The sequence below is a fragment of the Haliaeetus leucocephalus genome, unplaced genomic scaffold, assembly GCF_000737465.1.
Source record: "Haliaeetus leucocephalus isolate CR32 unplaced genomic scaffold, Haliaeetus_leucocephalus-4.0 Scaffold0, whole genome shotgun sequence".
NCBI classification, from domain to species: domain Eukaryota; kingdom Metazoa; phylum Chordata; class Aves; order Accipitriformes; family Accipitridae; genus Haliaeetus; species Haliaeetus leucocephalus.
In genome coordinates this window covers 7,467,393-7,493,023 of record NW_010972436.1, presented here as the reverse complement: position 1 = coordinate 7,493,023, position 25,631 = coordinate 7,467,393, and the positions used below count along the sequence as shown (strand labels likewise).

General features: G+C 39.2%; 1 protein-coding gene across 1 annotated transcript in view; it reads left to right on the top strand.

Moving 5' to 3' along the window:
* CUBN (cubilin (intrinsic factor-cobalamin receptor)) overlaps nt 1-25,631 on the top strand; it is a 148,794-nt gene that overhangs the window by 105,651 nt on the left and 17,512 nt on the right. Inside the window, exons 49-59 of the mRNA XM_010576658.1 lie at nt 248-419; nt 1,394-1,600; nt 4,680-4,829; nt 5,682-5,803; nt 7,690-7,915; nt 9,964-10,151; nt 12,461-12,617; nt 14,157-14,306; nt 21,421-21,621; nt 23,936-24,065; nt 25,010-25,227. Coding sequence (XP_010574960.1) covers nt 248-419; nt 1,394-1,600; nt 4,680-4,829; nt 5,682-5,803; nt 7,690-7,915; nt 9,964-10,151; nt 12,461-12,617; nt 14,157-14,306; nt 21,421-21,621; nt 23,936-24,065; nt 25,010-25,227 — 1,921 coding nt within the window. The remainder of the gene's footprint in view (nt 1-247; nt 420-1,393; nt 1,601-4,679; nt 4,830-5,681; nt 5,804-7,689; nt 7,916-9,963; nt 10,152-12,460; nt 12,618-14,156; nt 14,307-21,420; nt 21,622-23,935; nt 24,066-25,009; nt 25,228-25,631) is intronic.

Below are 25,631 nucleotides of genomic sequence, written 5' to 3'. Positions count from 1 at the left end.
AAAGAGAGAGAGGGCATATATTTGTGTTTTGCCAAAATAAGCAAGGTATTTTTGATGTTTTACTTCAGAGCCTCATCTACTCAAGGCAATGGAAGTTTGTTCAGTGTCTTGAGTAGATCTGGGAACTAACCTGCTGTGATGGACATCAATGAACCTTGTATTAAAGATGTGAAGCACTGTTAATTGATACAGAACATGCTCATAAGACTGTATTTTGATCTCATAAGAGTTTATTTTCACCCAACAGGTTTACAATGGCCTCAGACAGAACTCTCCCCAGCTGGCCAAGCTGTGTGGTGAGGTAAATCCAGGCACTGAGGTGAAATCCTCTGGAAACACAATGAAAGTAATTTTGGTGACAGATATGTCCCATGCAACCAGAGGCTTCAGTGTCTCATACACGTCTAGTGAAGATGCAGGTAGTGTGTGTTTTTGAATTGTTTGATCTTTGGTGAGTCATTTCATAGTTAAAGTACTGGTGCAAGTCAAAGAATTACCTAGACAAACAACAAACCTCTGATATCTTTTTTTGTCTTTTACATCTCTTTGGTGGGAGTAGATCACATACCTTTAATTAGTTGAAAGGATGTAAAAAAATGGGGAATGTCTGGGAGCTACGGACTTCATGTGCCTGTTATATTAAAATTTCAAATTAAAAGAACAACCTCTGTTATATATCACAGTCCTTACTCTCACTACTGATTTATTGTTATGTACTTAGTCTTGAGTAAGACATGGTCTGAAGTGGCCTTATTCCATGAAAAGATCAAAAAAGCATAGTGCCATAGACAACTTGAATAATTCAAGTGCTTCCTTATTACTCAGGGGGGTAATAAATTTATTGTAGCTTGTGAAAGAGTGCAGCTAACCTACTTTTGCAAGCTCAGCCTCCAGAGAGGAGGCAGCTGGCAGAGCCTTACTACTACAGCCTTGTGTCTTTTGAACTTAGTTTTCCAACTCCCCCCCAAATATCTACTGTAGCATGAGTGTACTGCTCTTGAGGGTATGTTCCAGAAAAATCTCAAGTCTAGAATTAGGTAATGGGTAGGGCTGAGCAATACTGAACTGCAGCTGCAGTGGGATTTTATCAAAATGTTAAATAATGCTTGTTGTATTGATGGTGCTGCTGAAATATTTTATTTGATACTGTGAATAATTGTTTCTTTGATTTACACATGTGTTTTTCAAGGCTTGCCAATAAATTCCAGGACATTAGGCAAGAATTCTTTTGTACACAGCAGTAAATTATAAAAAAGGAAGAAGGTGGAAAAAGTTTTGGTCTAATCAGTACATATGCTTGCTGACATGCACATATCAGAATAAATAGGGGCAAGATTTATCTTCATACAAGAATTATTGCTATTTTTTAAAAAATTGCATTTTGTTTCTGCAGTTTGTGGTGGAACCCTGATGGTACATGCAGGTGGCAATTTCTCTTCTCCTGGTTATGATGGTGTCAAAAATTACACAAGTAACTTGAACTGTGAATGGACCATTGAAAACCCCTCCCACTATAATTCATCCATATATATCTCTTTTGAGGATTTCCACTTGGAACATCACCAGGACTGCCAGTATGACTACCTAGAGTTACGAATAGGTTTGTATGTTCAGCGGGAGAATGGATTAAGCCTATCAAGGTTCCAGCTATGCAATTGTGTTTCTTCCAAATCTTGTTCCTGTATATTTGCAGACAGTGATTGTTGTAGGATCTGTACATTTGAGAGAGTGTTCACATGCATGCCTTCCATGTTGCCTCCTAGACCAGGAGTGGGATTTCACTGCCAGAGCAATGGATGCATGGATTTAGTCACCCTTTCTTTCAGGGGAGAAAATGGAAAACTGGATAGGTGTTTTGGGGGGATAAATTGTTTTGGTGGTTGCAATACACACCTGACTCTCTCTTTACAGGGGACAATACAAATTTCACTTCATCTCCCTTGAAAGATGGCAGCCAGGAGAAGTGGGAGTCATCAAAACAATTTATTTGGCCCACAGCCTATTCTTTCCCTGCTCCCAAAATATCTCCAGGGACAGCAGGAGTGGAGTAAAGAATGTTTTAATTATTCATAGCCTCTGGGCTGAATACCCAGTTCATACTGCACTTTTGTACTCTTAAGATGATTCTCCAAAACCAAATCCATATTTCCTGTGAGACTCTATCACAAAATACAGACTAAAGCATTTAAAAGGAAAACAATCACAGGATGAATGCATGTGTAATTGCTCTGCACATTTGAGCATCTTTAGCTATCCATAAGAACAAGCAACTGGAAATGTCATATGAAAGTCACTCAGCTAATGCCAAGTGTAGTATGAAAACTCCAGCTGTCTTCTTCACTGAAAGGCTGTATCTGTGAGTCCCAATAGGGAGAGCAGGTTCTAATTTATGAGGAGATCGTTTCTGAAAGGTGTGGGGGGGATTGAGACCAGGAATCTGTTACATCCTTTTCTGCATTAATTTGAACAAGAACTCTTAGTTGTATAGCATCGGTTTGTCCCCTGTAGAGCCAAAGCATCCATAGCTGCGTAGCTTAACAATTCCCTCCCATGTATGCACTGGAGCTGGGAAATAATAGAAAGAGAACTCAGAGAAACAAATAATAAAATATATCTGTTCCATTACTCATTAGTTCCCACTACTCTCACTTTACTGTGAACCTCAGGCCTCCAGGCAATAAAATCAAAGGAAAGAGTCAAAAATGTAGTCTTATTTTGCTCTACACAGCTTTGCCATCTAAATAGTAATGTTCATTTTGGCCATATTAATGGATCTTCAGTTTCACAACCAGTGTCATGACAAAGGCAGAATGCCCTAATTCAGCTGTGTACACGGACAAGTAACATTTAATTAACACTGAGATCCAAATAGTGCAAAATATCACTAACCTCAGCCAGGTGCTGTTTAAGACTCTCAACACAGCAGATGTGAAATTGGAGAAAGGTCCAATTCAACAGTAAGTCACCTGAGAGACCCCAAATGAAACTGAGATGTGTAAAATTCTTTTGAGTTACCCATGCAACACACTTAATGGTATTGAATGAAAAAAAAAAGTGGAATTGACTTTGTTTATTCACTGAGAAATTTTTAATCTAAAAAGGTAAAATAGATATTTCAAATTTCTTAGAATAAGGCTTTATATTAAGTTATTAAATTATCAGGCATGTGCACATAGTCTGTACATGGTAGTACAGTTGAGCATATTGCTGCAGTGAAATGTACTCCTAACTTTTGGCTTTTGTGGAAGACTCTTGATTTTGTCTTTTGGACCATTCCCTCAGTTTGAACCAAATCTTACAGCACAGTCTTTCTGGTTACATTTTCTGCTTATCAACAGTCTAGAGCTCTGGCCAGCTGGCCATTCTTGAAAGCAGTTATTGGTGTCATTTTTCACACTGTAGAGACTGAGTAACCTGGGTCACATCTGTCACATAGTCAATCACCTTGTGTAAGAAGTGCAAAAAACAAGGAGTACACTTCACATTTTAGTGCTCAAAATAGATAGTACTATATTTTCCCAAGCCATAATTTATCATGAACATCTTCTGCTTGTACAGTTCACTATCATTTTTAGTGCATGTTAACAAGACAGGTTTCAGCATTTCTCTGTGTAATTTACATTAATAGAATTTTATTATATGCCACCTTTTATCCCTGTGCTTCAAGGCATTTCAAATGGTGGCTGTGTCACTGTATATGACAGCAAGATAAAGTTACTCAGCCATGTTACTTGGAATAACTGTGAAAGTGCTTTGAAGAGTGCCCAAAGTTTCTTCCTCTTGCTCTACTCTTTTCTTCACAAGAACAGCCTGCCACTCCACATGGAGCTAGGAGTTGCTTTTGAATGGAGACTCTGAAGACCAGCAGCCTGCTGTTATTAGAGAACAAACTTAGCCATGGTGTTGCCTGGATGTTGTGAGGAGCACCATTATGCTTATTTTCCTTTTCCTGAGAATATGTCAGGAATAAACAGAAGCTGATACTTTTACCAATGTGATGGATAAGAGCTTACACCAACATGAGCAAACATTCAGTGTCACAGAAGTGCAATGTCCTGTGTTGTGCTTTCCTTTTAGGTTTCAATGATTTGAGCAAATGATGTGCAAATTTGAGCATTTTTTGCCATACAGGTAACAGTATGTTGAGCTCCCTAGGAAAGAGATGCCCACTATTAATACAGCAGTGACAGCTTGTTCACGGAGGAAGCACATCACTATATGGTAGAAAACTCAAAATTCCTGTTGACTTTAATGAGGATGTCACAAACACATAGGCCTAATAGGCTTCCTCATGATCAGGTCCTTGGGCCATCTTTTCCCACTGTTCTGCCCCAAAACGTTTGCAGTTTTGGGGCACTTTCTGTGTTTTCGGGTCTGATGAGTCATATAAAATGAAAGTGTGCAGCATGGCAGGGAGGGGAGAGAAGGAGCCCAAGATATTAACAGGATCATTAATACAGCTTTGGAGAGAACTTCCTTGTTGTTGAGATTTAGATCCCAGCAATGAACTGCAGCACTCTACCTATACCCATAACAAATAGCCAGTTATTAAGTGTGATATGTATTTTTCTCTGTTTTCTAGTCAAAACAAAATGCATGTTTGCCCTATGAATTCCTTTACATTATTGTAGCTCTTTTAGGATTCAAAAATTTTTTTTTTTTTTTCTTTCTTTACTCAGGGGATGCTGATGGAGAGCTAATAGCCAGACTTTGTGGTCAGGCTGCACCATCTGTGCCACTAGTCATAGCTGCCCCCCAGATCTGGGTACACTTTGTAAGTGATGAAAACACAGAAGATAAAGGATTCTTGGCCCATTACACATTTGAAGGTAAATGGCTTGATAGACTGTTGCCCTTGCTGAGTGAGGCACTTCTAGGGAGTGTTGCCATTCATTTGGTGATACTGAGAATACACACTATGGGATTAACTCTCAAAGAGGTCCTCAAAAGTTACACAGTACCTGCCACTATTTATATCTATCTAAAGCAAACATATGCTAGCAATTGAACTTTCAGATTTATTTGCTGCTTCACTGTTCCCATTCCCTGAACTGCATTTGAGGTTTTGCAATGCAGTGCAACACTCAGAACAGCCAGTTGCTCTTGGGAATAGGGATGTAACAGGTAACACCAGCCAAGTTTGACTTACTTCAAATAGGCCTCCAGAGTGGCTGAAATGCATTCTGCTGGTTGAACCTTTGCACTCATTTTGAAATCCACTTAAAGCCATATCAGTGCAAATTACACCACTTTGCCATTTACATGCCAGCACAACTATTCTTCCTGTCACAGCTGGATTTAGCCTTGGTGCTTATCTAGACACATCAGCAAGTTTTTGACTTGATAGTGTTGGTCCAAGAATGGCACTGGTTTGCTTAGGAGTCTGAGATAAATAAATGGAAGTTAAGGTGGAAGAGGCAGCTGTGTCAGCTGGCAAAGGTTTTGCAGAGCTATATTAAGTATCAGAATAAATGCAAAGTTTCAAGGTCATTACATCTGCTTACTCACTATTCAATGACAGATTTTAAAACTTGGATTTTCTCAGAGAAATTGTTCATCCTTACCTATATCAGTCCAACTTAAACATATTTTAGTGCAGTTACAAGCTGAATAATCTTCCACTCATTTGATTATAGTGTTCAGTTACTAAAATGTATTGAAATGTTACTTTTTTTCTTCAGCCTGTGGTGGTATACAGTCAGGTGAAAGGGGAGTTATCTCAAGTCCTAACTACCCAGAACCTTACAGCAATCTGAATCGCTGCTCCTGGTTGTTGGAAGCCTCTGAAGGTGAAACCATCACTGTGAGTAACACAATGTCATGATTGTGTAAGCAGCTAGCAGTGTGAGAAACACCCTCTAAGTCTTGAGGAACAGGTTTGAGACAATTTGGAAAATCAGAAATGTGGAAGAATGAAACATCTCCCCATCAGCCTTATCTAAGAAACAGGGGGAAATGAAGGTAACACAACCAAACTAGATGATTGTGCTTTTTGAAAAGCAGAAGGATCCTAGTCTAACTTGACCTCAAAACATAGCACTCACTTTTCCTTTAAAAAATTACTTTCTACGTTTAGGAAACTAAAATAAATCATGTCGTTAGATGTGCATGGGTATTCTCAGTATCATGAGAACAAATATGAGGCTGAAGTTTTTTCATCTCTGCAAGAAAGTTACAAGCCACTAGAAAGTTACTTTTGTGTCTTAATGGTTAGTCTGGAAGATAATATGATTGCTGGTACAAATCTCATCAATGAGATGCTACTCTTATTTCCCAGCAATTATTAATGGACTGCCTGAGGTGCTACTTTCTTGAGCCAAACTGCTGAGAGACCAGTGTAAGCACCTTTATGATCAAGCAGTGCTAAACTTCACTCACTGACTTATTTGACTGATCCTTTGGAGAACATGTCTAATCAGTGACATTTGCAGTCCAGGTCAGAAAAATATCTGAAAAGCAATTTTGTAAAGACACATTGCAGATTTTCATATGTGATGTTTTTCACTAATTTCCCTATCATGTTTTCCTTATTTACAACTACAAGGTGTTTCTTAGAAATGCAAACTCATAGTCCTAATTATTCTGCTACGTGATGTTCTGACCACTGCCTAGGTTCTTACTTCAGGGAATACAGGATTATTTTAGTAGCACACAAAATTTCTATTTAATCCACGAATTTGTTTAAAGCAGAACTAGTCTTGATCAGATGTAAGTAGATTTCTATCTTAAAAGAACTGAGTAGCAGATCCCTCAGTGAAGGCAGACTAAACTTTTCCAGTATAAGCTGCCAGTTTCAGTTGCTGGTAAAGATCTGAACTTAAACCATTTGAGCTAAATTTGTATTTGGCCTTTGCCTCAGGCAGAGTTCTTTTGGAAATGAATACACACAGAAGTTACAGGAAGAAGTACTATGTATTTGCTAAACTTTTCCACAAAGATCCCAATCCTAGAACTGGTAAAAAAAACTTACTGGAAGAGGGCCAGGCAGTCATTAGTGTACATCAATATTTCAACATCAACAAATCCAGGAGTCTACTAGGTCAGCAATCTAAATCTTTGAACTGGAAATCCCACCTGTGTGCATATCGCTCCAAGGACAAACAGCATCAGTGTGGGAGGGAGACAGGGTCAGAAGCTGCCTGCCTAGCCCAGTCTATTTATGTGATGCATCCAGGCCCACAGGAACCAAACATGAAACTGTTTCTCTCAGATTTAATGGAAACTAGCATTCTTTTCAGCAACTTTTAAGTATTCTGATTAAAAATAATAGGAAGAAAAAAATCCAAGGCTTTCGGCTTACATAGCTACTTGTATTTGAATGTGCAACTTCAGATTTCATGACCAGAAGCTTGGAGAGCAGGAAAGTGGTTCAACACCTGTACATATTCAAGACCATTTTGAACCACATACTTAGCTTCAAACATATGGTTAAGTCCCAATAATGCCAGTTTTGAACCTGTGTGTTCCTCTTCCATTTCTGTCTTCATGCTAAGTAGTTGCTGTTACTTATAGTGGCAAGACTCGAAGCAATACTTGCAGGAAAGCATCAAGGTGAACTGAGGGTCAGATTTCTGAGCATACCCAGAAATCATTGTGCTAGGATGGCTACAGAATCTGGATGGAATTGCTCCAACCACTCCACTAGTGTGTCTGGTGTTAGCTTCTGAATGTCGCTTTTGTGTGTTGCAGCTTACTTTTACAGCCTTCCATGTTGAAAATCATTCCCGTTGTAAGTGGGACTCTGTTACTATCCTCAATGGCGGCTCTCCTGGGTCTCCTGTCATAGGAAAGTATTGTGGAAACACATCCCCTGGGACTATTCGGTCTGGTTCCAGCAAGCTAGTCATCATCTTTAACTCTGACCACTCAATTCAAGGAGGTGGTTTTTATGCAACATGGACAGCAGAATCTCTAGGTAAGAGAAAAAATATGGATTTTTCCAGGTCTAACATCATGCACTACATCATGCCTAAATAGCATTTTTCAACCACAAAATGAAATAGGATTCCTCCTCTTTAATTAAGTTTGCATTAAAGAACAACAGAAATACATGCCAACATCTTCAGCATTCCTGAGAGAAGCCAGCACTAAAAAAGTCAACTATTAAACCAGTGTTGTCTGATCTCACACAATGAAATGAAATTTGGACTGATTTTGTACTTTTTAAGCCTCCCACTGGCAGTTTCTTGATGTCTGTAAATTGATATCATGCCCATTATCCTCCCAGCAGTGGCATCTATTGTCAGTGACTATGAGACATTTCACATCTTGAGTACAATTGTTTCACAGATTGATTTGGTTTAAACACTTAAAACTAGAAAGAGGTAAGTTTCAAAACAGAGGGGCAGACAGAACTTCTCAAAGAGCACATGTGACAACAGTCTAAAACTCTTCCACTTTAGTGGAGATGTTGGTACACTTTTGAAGGTGGTACACATGCAGGATGGAATTGGCACATTTTAAAAAGCTACCTTCCTTCTGTTGAAATTATCATCTTTCTGGATTGGGGAAGGGGGGTTGGAAAGGTAGCTCACCATCTGCACACTGTCCTTCAGGAGATGACTAAAGGCAAGTGTAGATGTGCTGGCTGGTGGCAGGGCAGAATTCATTGTGCCTTCTTACCTCAGTACAGAGCTGGCAATGTGTTTCCTAGTGTCACCTCCAGCTGCAAACTTTCTGGCTGATGCTGATCAGCTTTCCACCAGTTAATGATCTAGCAATATTCACACAGTCAGGTCAGTTGATGGAATGCCTTCTTAAATATATCAATAGCCCATGCTTGTGTGAATATACACTGTCACGCAGGTTTTTGACACTGTTCCCTATTGTCACTGGGATTTCATGTGCAAGAAAGGCCACTCTTCAATGATGTAGTAGACATTAACATACACATGCAATGTGCATAGTCAGTATTCTCTCTGTGAAAGAAGAATTCTTTTTTTATATACCTCATTTCCTTTCCTCAGCTTTCTTCTCATTTGTCCACTGAGAATCTCTGGGTTTACATTCTGCATGTATGAGCAAAACTTGGCCTCATATCCTTCTAAACACAATTGCCATTCTAACATAGAAGAATGAAAAATAAAATCTTCCTTTTAAAGCTAATATATATTTTTTAACAAAGAAGGAAAAAAAGAGAATGTTATAAGCCTTTTTTTTCTCTTTATTCATCCTGTTACTACATCGTCTCTGAAATAATAATGGGTTGCTAGTACTGTACCACATAGCCCTAGTAAATTATTCTTGGCATGGTATTTGCAAGTATGTTTCAAATTAACTAAACTTATTATGTATAAGAACATGAGCTGCCACAGAGCCATGACTAGCTATTCCTTATAAATGAATCTGTTAACAATTTTTAAAGGCATGTTTGTCAGCCCTCTCCATAATCCCACTGAGATCCACAGGGCTGCCTGGGCTGGAGGAGAAGTCACCGTTTTGCCCTGGGTAAACGGATGTAGCTTGAGTAGATTCACATGTGGAACTGCAATATTCACATGTTGCAGAGTGAGAAAAAAAAAGGATTCAGCAGTAGATTGAGGTTTCTTCCCTAGGGTGCTTTCCTGAATGGCTGTCAGTCATGATGTGCATGCTGTGGGGTGTGGGAAAGAACGTGCACAGTCTTGAGAGAAGCTCCTCATTAATGTATTTCTGACCCTTACTCTCTCTCTAAGCAATACTCACTTCTAATTGCCACCAGAGCAAAAGGTTATGAACTGGCAAGGAGAAGGAACTTGTGAAGAGAAAGTTAAGTACAGAGAGAGTCCTTCCCTAGAGTGTAACTACCTCCCTGCTGCAGAGGCGGGAGAAGGAACATTAATTAAAAGAGGGGTAAATGAAGTTTGAGTGGATGTCAGGGCTTTCGTCTCTCACTCTTGCAGCCACAGAGGCAAGCAATCATTCAAAGCTGACACCGACGGGAAATATTTGAACATTTCTCCCACCTGTTGCTACTTTTTCCAGGATGTGGTGGAATCATTCATTCAGATAGCGGTATGATCAAGTCTCCTCATTGGCCTCAAAACTTTCCCATGAACACCAGATGCACATGGACCATCATTACGCATGAAAGCAAACACTTGGAGATGAACTTCCACAGTAACTTCCAGATTCCAGATAGTGATGGAAGCTGCCAGAACAGTTATGTGAAGGTAAAATAATTGTTGGTATTAGATCAGCAGAGCAGTGCTTTAAGAAGTCATGATTCCAGAATCCTGTTTTGCAATTGTCATGGTTAGGATTGTCAAGGCATAAAATTCAGGAAATATAAACTGAAGTCCTTGTATGAAGTCCAGTCAATTTTCTGTATGCCTTGAGAACTAGCTTGTATATATTTTTAATTTTTATCAGTTCTTGAAATTCCACCTCCAGCAGGGTCCCCACCACTATACATGCTGCCCCAAAAATGAAAAATATGAAAAAATTACTTATGACTTCAGAACCAGGAAATAATGAGAAAATATAGTGTAATAAAAAGACCTTTTCAATTACTCCAGTGAGTAAAAAACCAGGAATGTGACACTATAATTCTACAAAACTTCTTTATAAGTGTATAAACTGTCCAAGTTGCACTAATTCTTTTTTTTAATCTCAAAAAACAAAGATAGCATTCTTATCTTTCATAGGTTGTCAAGAGCCACTTGTTTTCAAAGCAATAGAATGGAGTGGACATGCTTTGAATTTTTCAGTGTCATTTTTTTCTCAGGCATTTGGCATACATCCAGTGGGTTTGTCCTCAGTTTCTCTGCAGCAGTACAACTCCCACTTGAAATAAAGGGCAAACATAATTTGACATGTAGGAAGACTTGAGCAGCTGTACCTACTAACTTACAAACTACAGCTGCACTCATTTTTTAAGGCTGTAGAAAAAAATACTATTAGAGTTGTCTTTTCATAGCCTGCTCCACTGATTAATTGATGTAATATGTTACAATACATTTTACTATTATGAAAGTCTTAATGCCACCCAGTTAAGGTGATTTAATTTCAAATTTCTAAACTGTCCTAAATGACATGGTCAAAACTACGTCAACTGGAGTTTTTCTCCATAGCAAAAAATCTGAAATTTTTGGTGATGTCCACCTCCATTTCTGAATGTCCAGTTTGAGAAGTATGAAGATGTCTGGGTATGAAAAAATGTGGAACAGGTGTAAGTTTTTTCCATTCATTCCAAGCTGAGCAAGAAAAAAGAGGAATCCAAAATCAATAGTGACTTTGCAAAATCTTGGCCAGGCCATAGACTGTTTATATTAATCATTTAAGCATCCATTGCCTCAAACACCTGGCCAGATGAATGAGGTGATTCACATGCCTAACACTTACAGACTAACCCTTGGGTAACCCTTTCTAGGATGGTTGCTTAGAGCAATCACAATTTCATGTGGTTGTTCTAGTGCCACTAGACTTCTCTCAAACACATTCTTTTAAAAATCAAATATTATTTTTAAAATATATTTTTAGTATAAAGTACCAGTAAAAAACCTGTTCAAACACAACAATGAAGAATAAATTTATTATCGGAGTAAATAATTTTTTTCTTTTTTCTTGAAGCAGACGTTTTAAATCCTCGGCAATAAACATCCTGATTCAGGAAACTATTTAAGCACTCAGAGGCACCAAACATCCATGCCTATGTTTCATTTTATATGTGTGTTGAAATTCAGTGCTTAAACTGTGAGCCTCAAGTACGTGTTTAAGTAATTACCTGAAGAGGGTTTCACTGAAATACCTACCTAAACCTGCATGTGCTTCTTGAATGCATGGTTTGATTGAACTTAAATTGGCTCTTGGTACAGTTGAAGTAATATATATATATATTTCTTTATGATATTTTTGTGAATCATATTATTTTGTTAACTCTCTACGTGATTTGATAGTTGTCATTGAACAAGTGAATGTAACATAACAAAAAATTGGAATAATTTTTGATTAGCAAGACTAGATATTAAGGATCCAGATCTTCCAGTCTGATGCCTCTATATTACCCTAGCATGATAGCTTTGGTTTTTATTGACTTATGAATAATATAAGGATTGCATTTAATAATTCATTGTATACACAGATATTCATATTCATAGGGTGTATGGAGATAAGTTAGCAGAGACGAAATGGAGATAGGTAACGATGTGCATAAAATGTTTTTCTCTGGTTCCCTGAACCTGATCTATGTTGGCTCTGCTATCAGCAGGGGTTTGAGCAAGTGACGTCCAGATACCCTCCAGAGGTCCCCAGCAACCTAAGTTATTAATTGTGATTCACTCCTTGGAGAAGTCTTTTTGTCTCCACTGACCGTAGAGTGAATGGAGAGGGATTACCCCCAATTTAGATCTCTAAGATTCAGTGTGAGATGACTCCTACGCTAAGTTTATGGAAAGAACAATTGCATATGCAATTCCTGGTGGGTTCCCACAAACTACATGGGCTTTGAAACACTAAACTGTTTCCAATCTGGGCTTGTCAGGTGTGGAGAGGAAATGATGAAGAAGCAGCAGCTTTGTTAACCACAGGATGTGGAAGTTCAGCTCCTGATCCTGTTGTTGCTCCAAACAATGTGATAACTACAGTATTTCAGTCTCAGGATGCTCCTGGGCCAGGTTTCTCTGCATCTTTCATAAGCAGTAAGTAATATTAAAGCCAGATGGCTGCTCTATTGGTCCATTTTGGATTAGTTTGATCTGTGTGTAGCAATTCAGACATCAGTCCAACAAGGCATTGAAGCCTCTGCCCAGCTTTTGAAACCAAGAGTTTCCTTACTGAATGCAATGGAGCTACCGTGTGCTCCAGTGTTGGACTTGCCAAAGATCCTCCATGCAGTTGTAACTTTGTAGTTATTTTTAGCCACCTTTGCCTTTTCAGTGTGCGGACAAGAAATGAATAGGCTTTAAATTTTTAGAATTTGTTTCTCTGTAGTTAAACTGCTTGGAAGCTAAACCTATAATCTTAAAAAGGAAAAAGGATCTGCTCCTCCTGTAGAATTTTTATCTCTGTTCTTCTTTTCAAGGCACATGCTGGAACTGTGGTAATTTCTCCTGTGTATGGTGTAGCCCATGCCCTTCACATAAACTGCTCTCAGGAGAAGAAATTGCTCCTCACCACCTGCTCTGGCCTTCGCTTTGCTTTGCTTTGTTGTATTTGCATTTCATGTAGGTCAAGTGGCATTTCTTGGGTGGCCCTCTCCATTTCTTTAACCACAGTATGTGCTTTGTGAGGGTCAAACCCACCAGAAGTGTAGAGGGCAGTGCTCAATTGCCATTGGTTGTTTGGGGTTTTTTTGTAGGATGCTGCTAAAGGAAACCACTTTCCCTTCACTGGATTCAGATTAAAACAGTGAGAAATTAAGTGCTTAGATGAAGACACTATTGAAGTATACAGAATTCTGAACTGAAATTGATTTTGTTTTTATAATGTCTGCACTAATGTCGTCAGTAACAACTAACAACCTCTTAGTGGAGACAATCACAGGCTTCATATGTCTGTTCCTAATCTTATACCAGCATCTCACTGTGCACTACACTCTTTTAAGCCTGTGGCTTAAAATAAAGAGAAACCCCGAGGCCATGCAATCATTAGGCTCAGAAGGAGCTCCATGAAAATGAACAGTTCTGTGTGCTTCAGAAGTTCTGGGTGGCAAACCTGTCCTGCCTCTGCATATAGCAAAGCAACCCAGAGATGGCCCTGCAGCAGACTGCATCCTCCTGGCTGTCAGGCACGAAGGAAGAATGGTGCCACTTGGGTAACACGGGCATTTTCAAACGAGGCTAAACTGCTGATGTCCCCCCAGTAACGCCACATCCAATTCAGCTACATTTGTATGTACTAAGGGATTTTGAAATGTGCAGGCTCCAAACCCATAAGAACAGCAGTGCTCTGCCCTTCTGTTCAGTGGGCTGAGGGGCTATGGCCTGGTCTTATCCAAGACACTCCAAGCTACTGTGTGAAGCTGTAGGCAGGAAGGCCCTGTTTTTCCCAAAACCACTGCTGTGTGTATGTGTAAGACCTACTTTTGCTATCATGATACATACTACTCTCCCTGTTTTTTTGACCAGCCTGTTAAGGAGAGATGAGGTCCTTGTGTACATTATTGGTTTTCTCAATGCAAAACCGGAATGATGTTATCACCTGGATTATAACTGTGTCTTGTTTATTTATGTTTGCAGGATGCGGAGTAAATTTCACCAGCCCTGCAGGTCGTATCGTCTCTCCTAACTACCCTAGTCAGTATGATAACAACTTGAACTGCAGTTATATCATAGACCAGGGACCACAGTCACTGGTGATCCTAGAGTTTGAGACCTTCCACTTGGAAGGTAACTGGTACTTCATAATTTCAGTATGTACTATGAAGTGTAACTTCTTACTTGAAAACATACAAGTCTTCTATCATGGAAAATGGTTGATGATTTAATTTGCTGGTCCATTCTGAAAATCATTTACAGCCAAACATTTAGAGAGGTAGTTTCCAGGGTTCAGTTTTGTGTCACTGAAGAGTTCCAGAAGAGTGACGCTAGATCTCACCTGTTGAATATCGTACAGCAATGAAGTTGGGAATTTGTTGGGTGGTTGGAGTATAAAAGCGTCTGTGGCCAATTTGGTCTTTGTTCCTGCCTAACCTTTTTGATCTTAGGCCAGCTGTTTTGCTTTTCAGTGTTTCTGCTTCCTTAACTGATAAAATGGATATAAATATACTCGGGTGTTTTACAAGGATGTACAAGCATATAAATGGGAAACTAGGTGAAAGACTACAGTAACTGAAAACGTGTAAAAGTTGTTACACTGTATATACCCACGAACAAAAGTCCCTCTTGAGATTTTCAAACTTGGCAGCATTTAGCCAAGAAATAACAGGTATAATATCTTGGTCTCATTGGTGTGAATGGTAAAACTTTCCCAACTTTGATAGGACCAAATTTTTATGGGTGGAGATGTCGTGATAACACAGAGGAATCAGTATGTCCAAACTAATTGGGTAGCATCACATATTTTAAGGCCATCTTAATTTGGTTCTCTTGAAGTCACCTAGACAAAGAGACTTTTGAGTAATTTGTTACTAAGCTGGGGTGTGTAATTTGAATTTTTCTTTGGACCAAACAATAAAGTCAGAAAATATGTTCCTTTTATTTTCCTTTTAAGCTTTCAAACTATTTTAAATTCAAAAGTATTATGGTCCAAACTTAATTTAGGCCCGAGGCAAAGATTTGATTTGTCTATGATTCTATCTATCTGAAACATTTTTTTTCATATCCTAATACAAACCACTACTTTAAGAATTTTTTTTAAATGAACTGTAAACCACAGAAATTACATAATTTCTTCATGTAGAAGACATTATTATTCAGTAGACACGCTAAACATTAGGCTGAATCAGATGATGCCAATTTTTACACCTCTGTGAGTACATTACTGATCTGTATTCTGTCTGTGCATTCAGTTAATTTATAAATGGATTGAAGCTTTTATTATCAAGAAAGTTAAAGCAAAGAGGCAAATGATACAGACATAATAATAAACATAGACCTAAATAACTACTAAAAATATTCTACTTTTTGCAGGGCAATTTGCTCCTTTATTGTTATAGGCTTCCTTAGGCTACACAAACTAAAAGTCCTCAGTCATATGAAAGAAAAGAACTGTGGCTATGACCTAAAGGTCAGCTGGTTATAAAAGAGGAAGTATGACATTCTCCAGCAGCTGATTATTAACATTTTTCACAAAATCTTAAACCACAACCCTGTAGCAAAGAGAAATTGCCTGGGTTTAAGTTGGAAAGAAGATTGAAACCACTATCTTGCAAACTATCACGCAGAAGTGAAAAAGTATTCAGCTGTCCCACTGAATATGTTTAGCACATGTGCCTCAGGGTTTCCCGCGCGAACTCCCTTAGTTCTTTTGCAAAGGCAGGACAATGTTTGACAGCATCTGTTAAAAACATTTCTAGCTATTCCATATGCAAGGAAGCATTGCACCTGCTTAGGCTGTTGCTGAGTATGGCCTTTAAAATTTTAACCGTGCTAGTACAGATGTTCTGGACTGGGTTTTTTAAGTTTAGCTACATGTCCAATTAACATAATTTACTACCTATTTGACCTCTCAAAAGAAATCCAATTATTTTTTCATGGTTGTTTAGTAATGAAATGAAGTATCTAAAGTAATGCCTGTAAGGCATACATATCTCATTGACTTTAACTGGTTGAGATATCTTTTCCAGAAAATTAGAAGGCAGAATGTAATTGGCTACAGTGTAGTGACACATTGGTACAAAATTGAATGACTTCATGGGTTAGTCACAGACCTCTGCTGTAGAGTAGTTATGTTTGCAATTATGATGAGATGCCTATTCTGATTATAAAGAACGACTGCAAATGAGATAGTTAACCCACAGCAGTTATACAATGTCAGTATCTGGAACCAAATGAACAAGAAATGCATATACTAAATATTAAATATATATTAAGCACTAAATATAGCAAGTAACAGAGCAAGAAAGAACTGGAATAAACTGTATTGGTTGATTTTGTGATCAAAATTTAATCTAAATTTGCTGCTTCCTGGTAGGTAGAAAAATTGGTTTTATCTGACTTTGAGCCCCGGAAAATAGACACCTAATTTAGCTTATCATCTAGATTTATCTCCTCCTATAATGCAGTGAAAAAGTGCTTTAAACTCAAAACTAAATATGTTGTACAGGTGGAATGAATTGCCTTCTGAAGGCCTCCCTCACTCTCTTTACCCATTGACTATTACAGGAAGCCATAGACAATAGCTTACACAAGATACTTAAGATTTAGGCAGCAAAACATAGGCAAGATTAAACCTAGGAATGGAGCTTGGCTTAGTCTCTGTGATCTCCTTGCAGCCTGAAGAATGTCTCTTCCTGTGCCAAACTGAATATGGTTACGGAACCTTTCTTTTGATTTGCCTGTTTCATGAAGTTGCATTGGTTGCCACTTGCTTCTTGTAGTACCACCTGCATTGTCATGTTTGGTTATTTTATAAAGAACCAAACAAATGGGGGTGAGATTGTTTTCACAGCCCCACTTCTGCAACAGTGATAAATGTCTTCCATCTGTCATCCTTCCTTGGATCAAAGGTCTACACAAATCTAACCTATTAGAATTAGTAGTAGACTTGCTATCTAAGAAATAATTAATCACATCCATCTTTGTTCATAAGCTTTATTCAGGTGAATGTCCCTACAAATACACCTCTGACAGCTATGGTAGTGTATTATTAAATGACTGTAATACTCTTCAAGTATGAGTATAACATCCAGTAAAGTCTGAGTTCCAAATCATGGAAAATTAGAGCAAATGGATGTGGGCCTTCTGCAATATCTGCTTTTAGAATTCTGTAGTATTTATATTCTGTCCATACAAAACAACTGCATTGTGTTGATACCATGTCGACCTGAAAAATGTTTTAATAGCTTGATTATTTCTCCCCCTTTTTTTTTTTAAACATGCAACTGTAATTTTGCAATCTGGGATAGGGTCACAGCTTCATTTCGGAGTCTTCTCTATCTGCTTTCTCAGTTGTTACTAGGCAATTCAGAAAATAGACAAGTTTTGCAACAGATTATTTTGAAAGAGGATATATATATATATATATATGAAAGACTTGTAATTCCTTGCTTTCAAAATAGTATCTTGTGCTATGGAGCTGGTTAATATGTTGCACAGGAGTATATATCTGTGTAATACTTTTCCTACATTAGTAATTACTAATTGTATTACCAGTATATATCTGCGTAATATTTCTCCTACATTAGTAATTATTAATTTTATTACCATTTGTACCAGAAGCTACAGCTGTGAACCAAAACCTCATTATTTTAAGTTTTACAAACTTCAAGAAAAAGACAGGTTCTGCATCAATACAAAATGAAACAGAGTCTATGGTTATAAACAGAGAGATAGAAAAAGGACATTGTTATTAGGGATCAGATAGTTAGGGGCCCAAATTCGTTCAAGGTTTTTGTGCAGGCATCATATCAAATCAACAATTTTATGGAGAATAATGAGACTGGACAGAAATTTCTGCTAAATGGAAAGGAAACAACACAAAGGCGTATTTCAAAACGCAAGGTAAGGACAACTGAAGCTCTTATCATGTGAACTTTGGAGGCAGGGGTCAATGTATCAGTGCTGAGCAGTACCAAGAAATAATAGAATACAGATAGATAACAAAAAGCCTTGAAAGCAAACACAGGGAGCAATTCAAAGCAAGAGGGTTATGTTCATAACATCAGGCCAAATAATTGATCCCTCCAGCAGTATTTGGAAGAAATATTGCCAAGGCTAGAGGAACAAATGGTAGAGTATCCATGTTGGAAAAAACACTATTTCTCAGGTGGGAGTCATAGCTATATGGAAAAATAGGAGGGAAATTATCTTAAAAATAATAACTGGAAACACTTGACAATATTTACATCTAGCCTGGATGCGAAGACCTAGAGAGATCCAAACCATAGACACAGACCTAATGAGGGCAGGGAAAATGATGAGGCTGTAAAGAAAGAAGATGCAAGTGAAGACCTGAGAAGGGGAAAAAGCTGTCCTATTGAATGGTTTTGTTGAGAGACAGAAATAAGATTTTAGGCTGAACAGATAGAGGCCTGGAGGAGGGAAGCAGACTTATGGGGTCATCAGCATAGAGATAGTAGTTGCATCTGTCCTTGCAAATGAGATTATACAGAGCTAATGTGGAGATAAAGAGAGAAAGACAGGAGAGGAGATGTCTCACTGAATACTCATGGATGAATCAGAAGAGAGACTACAGTAATACCAGAAGGATGAGCAAAAGCTTTTAGTAGAGAAGGTTCTAGGAAGAAAAACAGTGCTAGCTATGTGGAAAGTGACTGTCAGCTCAAAGAGGATGTGGGTCTGACATCTGGCTATGAAAGATCTCTGGAGACTTGTGAAAGCTGTTCCATTGTAGTCCAAGGGACAGAAATTGGTCTAGAAAAGATCTAAGATGATAGAATTAGAGGAAATAAATCACAGAGAAGAATCTCTGATGATGTGCTGAGTATGTGTAGAGGCTGGAAGTATGACATGAGGAGATAGAATAGAGGAATCTGAGGCTGGGGATTATTTACAGAATAATGCATTTAGTATGGTGAGAAATTAAGGAAAAGTGTGAACAAGAGAATGAGTTACAGGATAGAGATCAAACAACCATCAGTCCTGCCAGGATTCATGAGTCATAAATTATATCTGCCCAAACAATGAGGATTCAAAGCTAGAAATTAAGCTTTTTGCTCACAGTCCTATGTCAACCATCTTATTCTTTCCAGTGCAGCAGTTTGAAACGACTTGTGACAGGTATTGTGGACCTTTGCTTTGCTGAGAAATCCGTTTCACTTCACGCCTTTCTCCAAAGTCTTTTCAGAAAAAGACCTGAGTTGCTTTCTCAAATCGGTTCCATTCTGAAATTGCACTTGTCTCCATTTCTTTTTTTTTCTATTTCTTTTTATTTTAAAATTGATTGGTTTTTTACTTGCATCACATTATCAAGTATTCTCATAATAGGGTAGGACATGAAGAATATTTTTAATTAATTATTTTATTAACATTGTAATCAGCTATCTGATGTGGCTGGTTGTTTTCAGCTTAGTTACTTGTATTAGAGTCAGACAAGCACCGTATTTCCCTATTGGCATAATTGTAAAGCATGTTAGAATACATTGTCTTCATTGAGAGAGAAGGAATTTTTAAATTAAAGCTCCAGAGAGGATCTAAAATATATCTGACTGCTGGGATCACTCTGTTGCTCTTGTGAAACAGAATTATCACTCCATTCTATTTGTCATCCTGTTCAATACAAGTTATCCTGTTTCCTATAACACTAGGAAGCAGCTTGTTTTGACTGGACAATCTGCAGGAATCACTTTGCTGCCAACAGTAGGTTCAGTGTCTCTCCTGTTAAATTTAGGTAATTCCCTATTAATCCTTTGCAGTTTAAGTAACTGCCCCAGTGTTGCTAACAGATTGCTAAACATGATAACTTAACTTAATAAACGTGACACCCCAGCTTCCATTATGCTTCTAAATGATGATGAAGAAGACAAAGAAAACATCAAGTTGTTCTATAAGCATAACAAATAATGAAGCTCATTTTTCAGTAGATGTATGCTGTATTTTTCACTGACAGCGTTAATCCAGCTTTCCTGCATAGCCCATGGGGCTTCCTTCTTGCTCCCACATGATAGAAAACCTCTCTAGCTCCCACCATACCTCCCTTGGTGGTACCACCCTGGGTGCCACCAACCTCTCCCCATGGTTATGGCTCCCAGCTGGGCAGGGAGGTGGTGACATGGCTCTGAGCTCCCAGGGCCCCGTGGCTGGTGGTCAGCAGGTCTCTGCCCGCACTCACCGCCCTTACACTGAAAGCACAGCTTGTCCTTTGGGGACATTCCTCTGGCACTTGTAACTCAGCTACTGACCTTCATGAAATTTATATGAACTTAATACATTTGAGACCTCTCGCCTCAGTTGAATCTGGTTGCAAATGGTGAGGTCACTAGAAAGTCAGGAAGGTAGGGCAGGGAGTCAGAGAGTATGGCTCATTCCTCCAGAAATCTAACTGCAAAGGAGAAAATAAATACCAAGGGGAAACACCAATGGAATGCTACATTCCTCATTTCTGTGTTTCTTGGTGCTTTTGAATGGGCAGCTTTTCACTCACCCTAATATCAGCACCAATTTGCCCCCTAAAGCAGATTGCTCTTGAAAATAGTTGGGTTTTTTCCTATTGCTCAGTCATCTCCAAATCTCCACTGACTGCCACAGTTGCAGCACTTCACTGGCAAAACACAAGATTAAATTTACATTTTTTTGTCTTCTGAGTCAAGCTGAAGAATCTGGGTTTAGGTACTCCAAAGTTTGAGGGAATTCAGAGAGAAAGAAGTCAGCTCTGAAACATGTTAGTATATGGACTTTTTTTTCATTTTCCCAAATTCTCACTCTTAATGATTTAAAATTCCCTGCGCTGAGTGCTGACTTCTACATTAGGGGAAAGAAATACTAGGCAGTTGGTTGCCTGTAACAAAAGGCGCATTGCTTTGATGCGCAGAGGAGATCCATGCTTTTGTTAGGTCCTCTCATCTCCTCATAGATGGTATTCACTCAAATATGAACTCCCACAAACTCAAGGGGCCTGGAGCCTTTTCCAGATGATAGGATGTATTGAATGAGACCAGTCTGATGTCTTATATATGAGGTGTCTTCACCTTTTTCTGCCTCAGTTTTTCTGCATTTTAAAAATTGACATTTGCTTCCTCAGCAAGCAAATGAGATCCCAGATCCTGGAATGGAAAGTAATATAAAATTTAATTCTTATTCTGTGTGACACCTATATACTTACAGCTCAGTATATCACATGGAAAATATGCTACTAACACTTCTGCATTATATGTCCGCGCAGCCCCAGCACTCTTGAGCAGAATTTGTCTTTATGATGGAATAAGCATCTTCAGTGGGACGAGGGTTACCCCACATCCTCTCATCACGCTCTGTGGTAATGAGCTCCCTGCCCCAGTCAGTGTCTTTGGACCTATGCTGCTCAACTTCTACACCGATTCCCACATTGCAGGCTTTGGATTCCAGGCAAGATACAGAGCAATTGGTGAGTAGCCACTGTCCTATGCTTTAGGCGGTGGAAATATTCCTGCTGGATAATGGTTCAGCATAGGAAATACTGTACCTCACATTGGGAATATCTTAGATGGATGTAGATGGTTCATATTCCCTCTTCACTTGCCCGGAGGAGCTCTCAGGACCCAGACATGGGACTGTTTGGTGCATGTAGTCACTGACTGATGTGTTATCTCATTTCAAGACACTACAACAGACCAAGTCAGAAACTGAAACACTTTTCTTTTGCTGTAGAAAAGAAATGCAACCCATTTTGGCAGGTTTTTTTTGTTGTTTGGGTTTTCTTTGGGTTTTCTTTGGGTTTTGTTTCTTTTTTTTTTAAATAATGTTTAAGGAGAAACATCACCAGTTTATTTAACTGAGTTAATGTAAAAGATTTTGTCACATACAGGAGAATGGTCTGATTCTTAGTTATACTAAAACTATGTTATACAACACGGGAAGCAGAACAGGATCTTAAATGTATCCACCTATATGCCTCCATTTGATGACCCTTTTGCAGTGCCAGGTATTAATGTAAATAAAAATTGGGATCTAGGTATACTTTTCTTTTTTAATAAATATTTCCACCAAAACTTTTTGTCATTCACATGAGATCTCTTTTGTTTAAAAGAGTAAATATATATTAAAAAAAGAAGTTTCCACCTGAGTTTAGAATTTGTATCTGCAAATATAAATATCCCAAAAGATTAATTTTATTTTCAAAATCAATTTTAGTATTTTCTAGGTTTAACTTATAGAGACAGTACTTTGATTTTTGAAAGCTATTTCATTTTCTAACTGCAGAGAGAAGTGTGAGTTCTTAACTTTGGTATTTCCCTTAATATATTCCTCATGTTCAAAGCCACAGCAAAAAGCATAAGGCTAAATTCTTTATGTAAAATGAATGGCCTGATACAGATAAGACAAAGGCAATGGCATCGAGAAATGACACTGTGCAGTTACTCATGGAAAAGACCTTCATAACTCACTCAAGTCAGTTGCTGCTATCTGACTTGTGACTTCTGACATTTGAGAAAGATGACTGCAGCCTTATTAGATTGTTGCTGTACACAAAGCAGATTCTAGCAATTAACATTCCTCTTCCCTCTAGTTGTATTGTTTGATGGAAAAAAAAGAGAACAAGGCTTCCCCCTCCTATTGTAGAATAATGCTCATTCTTTATCCTCTGCCTCCCGTCCTTTATCTGCCAGTGCTCCAGGCTGCCAGCTGAGGAGCCAGGGACTCTGCGTCCAGCAGCACCCTGTGTGGGACTGCCTTTGGTTAAGGTGCTGGCCTTGGCAATGGCATGTCCTTTAAAGCATGAAAAGTTCTGTGTGGCTTTGAGCTATTTATCAACAGGACGCAGGGAAACGTTTTTTTGCCAAGTTAAGATTATAAAATAAAGGCTGAAGCTAACAATGGAGTTGGTTTTATAATCGTTTCTGTTCCCGCAAGCACTGAAACTGGGAACAAACATTAGCCACATCCTGGCCTCCCCAGCATCCATGGTGTGAAACCCTGAAGAGCCAAGCAGTGCCTTTAGTTCACAGCTGCAGAGTTTAACTTGCTCCTCAGCCGGAGAGCAAGTACGCTGTCCTCCAACTCAGCCCCCCCCACTGCTGGCAAGTCCCAGCACAAGGTGAACAAGCTGAACTGGGGAACAGTCCCCATGGTTAGTGACACCTGGGGACTCTTCCCTGCCTTTCTGCACAGAACAAATGCTACAGTAATGTCCCAGCCCAGCCAGAAGGTGGAGAGATGATGACCTTCTGTGTACAGTTATTCCAGAAAAGTCAGGGGCAGGGCTATGTGTGCAATTGTAGCTGCTTTTGTGTCAGTGCCAAACTTCGAGAGGCTTCCATGGGGCCAGGGTTTGGGTGAGGGAATGTCTTTGCCTACATATCAGCCAGGTTTCTCTTGGCAAGCTAGAACGGGTGCAGAGCTACTCCACACACACCTCACTTATGCTGCTGCGTGGTGCACCCACCCCATCCCACTGCTCCCTGGTCCTACTGCAGCACACTTGAAATCAGGCTCAGCCTTTTACTGCACAAACATGGAGCCATTGCCATTTGGTATGGACTAGTAACAACCTGTTACTTCGATATTGTGTAGCCTTCCAGTGCAGAGCACAACCTGATAGACATCTCCACATTTAACAGTTCTAGGCATGACAGTGAGGACTGCTCCTAATTTATCAAGGGCTTCTCTTTCCTTATGGCTGAACTCCTGCAAGAAATATGAAGATTAGGACCAAGCTAGTATTCAGACACTAATCACTCTTTTTTCTGTTTCCCCTACAGCTTGTGGTGGCATTTTCAATGGCTCTGTTGGTGTTATTAGCAGTCCAGCCCATTCAGTTCTTGATTATCACAACAACATGAACTGCTCATACTACATCACAGTTGGATACAGCAAAGTAGTGGCGCTCAAGTATGTAATCCAAGTTCACCTTGTCATCAAGGGGACAGAGGGGTCTCTGATTCCACTTAAAGACAGCAATTATTGACAATTTTCTCTCTGTCTTTCCTTTTCCAAGGGGAAAGCTGAACTAAAATGAGAAATGGCTACTGAAGCCATCAACCTCAGGCTCCCTTACGTCTTCCTCTGTAACTTGTTATGTGCAAAACATCACCACAATTTTAACTTCCCACTTTGGTTACCAAGAGGACTAAGAAATTGTAAAAATGCAGCTCATGCTTTCAGTTAAATGCCGTCAGCCTTTGAGGAGTTATGAGACTCCTGTGAGTTGATATAAGAAAAAAAAGAATTCTTTTAGAATTAGAATTTAGAATTGGAATCACTTTACAGCCCAAGTAATAATACCCACCCAGAAAGAATATACTTCTGAGTGCGTGCTGTCTTGCCTAAAAGAGGGATATGGCTGCTGCAAAACTTCGCCACTGAGAAATTAAAAGATGGACACATTCTTCTGTAACATATATGCTGATTGTGAATTAAAAGAACATTTCCCAACTAAGCAGAAGACCCAGCTGGTCTGCACTCTGAGCTTGCATTTTATACGCCCCTCATGTGCCCAAGGAAATTGCAGGCTGAGCAATTTGCAGAAGTGAGAGAGGGTATGTTTGCACAGGGGAGATCTGCTGCTTCACAGAAAGCTGAGGTGTGCTGACAGCTTGCCTTGCAAGTGGCCCAGCAGGTGAGGGTCACTATTTCTTTGAGGCTGGTTGGCTGGAGTGTTTTGCCATGCAGTTAATAGTTCTGCTTGCTTGTACCTTGAAATGTTTTGTGGTATCTGTCTGTGTATGGCTTTGGCTATTGCTATTACTTGGACCTTTCCTTAAGCACTAAAAACACACATAACACAGGAATAGAAATGAAAGTGTGATACCTAAAGCTCCATGTGTATTTTACAGATTCAACAGCTTCCAGCTTGAAATATCTCCCTCCTGCTACAAAGATTATGTGGCTGTATATGATGGCTCAGACACCCATGCTCCTCTCCTTGGGAAATTCTGTGGCTCAGAACTGCCTCCGAATATTAAGAGCTCCAGTAATAACTTGTTCCTGGTGTTTAACACTGACTTCTTTGGAGCAGGCAGGGGATGGAAAGCATCTTTCAGGGAGACCTTAGGTAAGATTATTATCAGACTCGTAACCCCAAGAATCTGCTGGTAAGTAATTTCCTTTGGTGAGGAGTGGTTACGGTCTCACTCACTAGGGGTGCTGGAAGCAGGAAAATGTTTCTGATTTTGTCAAAATTGAGTGAACTAAGGTAAATACTAGGCTTATAGAATCCCTGCATTCCAGCTCTGATTCTGAACAGATTCCTTTTATTCTTTGCTAATCTTTCCCTGCCTCTCTGAAACGCACAGGCATTTCTTGGGTGACTGAAGACCTAGCGGCACGCAAAGGCCTCTCTTTTGAAGGAAATCTGGCAATACCCGAGAACTCTTTCTTTTGTAGTCAAGGGTTGGTGGTGCCCTAAAGATGCCTCCTTTCCATCCATCCTCCATTTCCATTTTCTTGCAGTTCACT